The sequence below is a fragment of the Aspergillus neoniger genome (genome assembly GCF_003184625.1).
Source record: "Aspergillus neoniger CBS 115656 unplaced genomic scaffold BO87scaffold_106, whole genome shotgun sequence".
Taxonomy (NCBI): Eukaryota; Fungi; Ascomycota; class Eurotiomycetes; order Eurotiales; family Aspergillaceae; genus Aspergillus; species Aspergillus neoniger.
This window is the reverse complement of record NW_020291234.1, coordinates 1,389-4,637: the sequence shown is the minus strand read 5'-3', so window position 1 is coordinate 4,637 and position 3,249 is coordinate 1,389. Positions and strand designations below refer to the sequence as shown.

Sequence of the window (3,249 nt, the reverse complement as noted above, 5' to 3'; positions counted from 1 at the left end):
ATAATTATAATAATTCTAGATCTTATATTAAAATTTAAAAAATTTAAGAAGAATATCTAGCTAGATAATAATACTAATTAATATTTTAAATACTGAATTATCTTTGAAAAGATCTTCTATTTTTACTGCTAGTAAAATCTTATTATTAATATATTATTTATAATCTTTAATATATTTTCAGGTCTGGATAAGATTTTTTATAATATCTTAAAGTATTAGAAGCTTTTATCTTTTATAATAATTTTTAAAAAGCTCAAGATCTATCTTAATATTAAAAATATATAAATTATTAAACATTAAAATAATAAATTAATTATATTAAAAATTATACTTATACTAATAATTATTTAAAAATTACTAGATACTCTGATATCCTTATCTACTAAAAATTCTATTATAATTAGTTTTTTTATTTTTTATTATATAGCTAAGGACTTTCTAATCATTATAATTAATAATATTAATATTAAATATTTTTTTAATAATTCTCAGAATATCTGCTACTATTACTAGAACTATTTATATTTTAAGATTATTAAAATTTTTATATTCCAGATATATATTAATTACTTTACTATTACTAAAAAATATCAGAATATTCTTAATAATCTTTTTCTGGATTTTATTATATTTATAACTAAGAATTAAGAAAATAATAAGCTAATAATAATCTTTTATATTAATAAAAATAAAAATATAAATAATCTTGATAATAATTCTAAGAATAAAATATTATTAAAAAAAAAGATTTAATTTTTTTTAATTTAATAATATTATATATACCCAGATACAGATAAATACTTAAATTATATAAATTCTTTATTATTATAACCACTAACCAGGATAATATAAAGAATAATTTAAATAATAATTAATATATTTCTCTCCAGTAATTTAATCTAATTATATTCAGATTTTTAATATTATCTGTAAAAATCTAATATAGAAGTAACTAGGCTGCTGGCTGCTAGCCAGAAAATTAGATTATTATTAATTAATAATTAATTTAATATATATTTTAATAATACAGTAATTAAAAATATATTATTACTGGTATATTATTCTTATAAAGACTTTATATAAATTACTAATTAATCTACAGTTATTAACTTTCTAAGTATACTTGACCTTTCTAACCAGCAGTTAAGATTAATTAAAATAATCTCTTAACTGTAATCTATTCTTAATCATATAGTTAAGAGGATTCTTATATCTTAATCTAACTGTCAGGTTACGGTTAAGGTTAGGTTAAGGTATAACAGTCAGGTATAACCACTCTAGGTATAAAATTTTCCATTAACCTACCCTACCCTGGCCGTTAACCACTCTACTTATAAATAATTCTTCTAGAGATTTTTTTTTATAATTTTAGTAAACTTCTTTACTTTTCTGGAGATTTCTATTCTTTTTATAGATATTACTAGATCAAGGTCCAGGACCAGACGGGTCAGAATATAGGTGTTCTGATTCTGGATGGCTGACAGGGCCTAGCCCTTTTCATGGTCCAACTGGCCAAGCGTTTCAGGCTCAATATGATCCCGTTTGGACTCTCGAACGGGCCAGCGGCCTGTCAATAACTAATAAATAAAGTACTTATAAAATACTTAGATTTCTTTATTACAGTATATATTAGTAATCTTCTTATCTATAGCGACAATGAGGCGGAACATGAAATTTATATTAAAAAATTTTTAAAATATCTATAAGAAGCTGGATTTTAAACAGTAATTTATAAATATAAATATAAGTTTTATATTACTCAAACCAAGTACCTGAGGTTTATTATTAGAAAAGATAATATAATAATTAATTCCTAGAAAATAAAGATAATTATTTTATAAAAAGTATCCATGATAGTATAAAAAATATAATTATTTCTAGAATTCTATAATTTCTATTACTACTTTATTAAAAATTATAGTTAAAATACTTGACTATTAATTTATCTGATAAAAGATAAGATTCTGTTTAATTAATTAATATAATACTAAAAAATATTTATATTACTTAAGAAGACTCTGATTAGTGTCTTTATTCTAATAATTTATAATTTAATATAAAAAATAAGATTAGAAATAAATACAGTAGACAGGATTATTACTAGAATATTCTTCTAGAAGATAAAGAATAACTAATATTCTATTATATTTTTTTTTAAAAACTATAGTCCCGGCGGAGTAAAACTATAATATTTATAATAAAAAAATACTGGCAATTATCCGCTTATTAGAAGAGTAATAACTGGAATTTAAAAAACTATAATAACTAGAATAGTTTAGTATATATACTGACTACTGGTCTCTGGAATATTTTATAATCAGTAAATATCTTAACACCCAACAGGAGTGATAGCTTAAATTCTTATTATAATTTTATTTCCTGATCTGCTACCGCCCAGGAGAAAATAATATTTTAATAAATACTCTCATGCATTATAATAATACAGGACTCCATCTTGCATCATACTTTGGACTAGAAAATGTGGTGCTGTACATGATTCAGCAGGGGAAACAGTCTGAAGCTATCGACTCGTTTGGTCGACTCCCATTGACATGGGCAGCCTTTAATGGGTACGTGGGAGTAGCTCAACACCTGCTGGAGAGGAGTATCAAGTCAGATTCAGGAGACAATGATGGTCGAACCCCACTAGCGTGGGCAGCATGCAATGGCCATGAGCGAGTGGTCAAACTTCTGGTTGAGAAAGGTCTTGACCTAGGCTCGAGAGATGCCTTCGGCCGTACTCCACTATCATTAGCCGCCTCGAATGGTTTTGTGGGAGTGGTGAAGCTCCTAGTGGAGATTGGTTCAGATCTAGATTCTAGAGACGCAGATGATCGAACCCCTCTATCGTGGGCCGCATACAAAGGTCATATAACAATTGTGCAATTGTTGCTGGAAGGTGGTGTTGATCCAGACTCCAAGGATGTGGATGGTCGAACCCCTCTTTCGTGGGCGGCCTACAACGGCTGCGAGGCAGTGGTACAGATCCTGTTAGTACACTCTGTTGATCCAGACTCCAAAGACGAGATTGGGCGGACTCCTTTATCATGGGCGGCAGATAATGGTCACGAGAGAGTGGTCAAGCCCCTATTGAAGAAAGGAGTTGAAGTATCCTCACTCGATCAAACAGGTCGAACCCCGCTCGACTGGGCATCATATTACGGTCATAAAACAGTAGTCGAACTCCTTGTGAAAAGAATTTCTCATAGACAACCACACGCCCCTAGTGCTACCGGTGGAGCTGCTGTG

The 3,249-nt window shown here is 27.9% G+C and overlaps 1 protein-coding gene across 1 annotated transcript; it reads right to left on the bottom strand.

Moving 5' to 3' along the window:
- Nucleotides 1-2,585: 2,585 nt before the first annotated feature.
- On the bottom strand, nucleotides 2,586-2,867 carry BO87DRAFT_322983 (uncharacterized protein; the record flags this gene model as incomplete). The annotated part of the gene is made up of 1 exon (XM_025620006.1): nucleotides 2,586-2,867. A coding segment is annotated over one exon (282 nt), but the record flags the coding sequence as incomplete, so codon positions are not given.
- Between the last annotated feature and the right edge of the window lie 382 nt (nucleotides 2,868-3,249).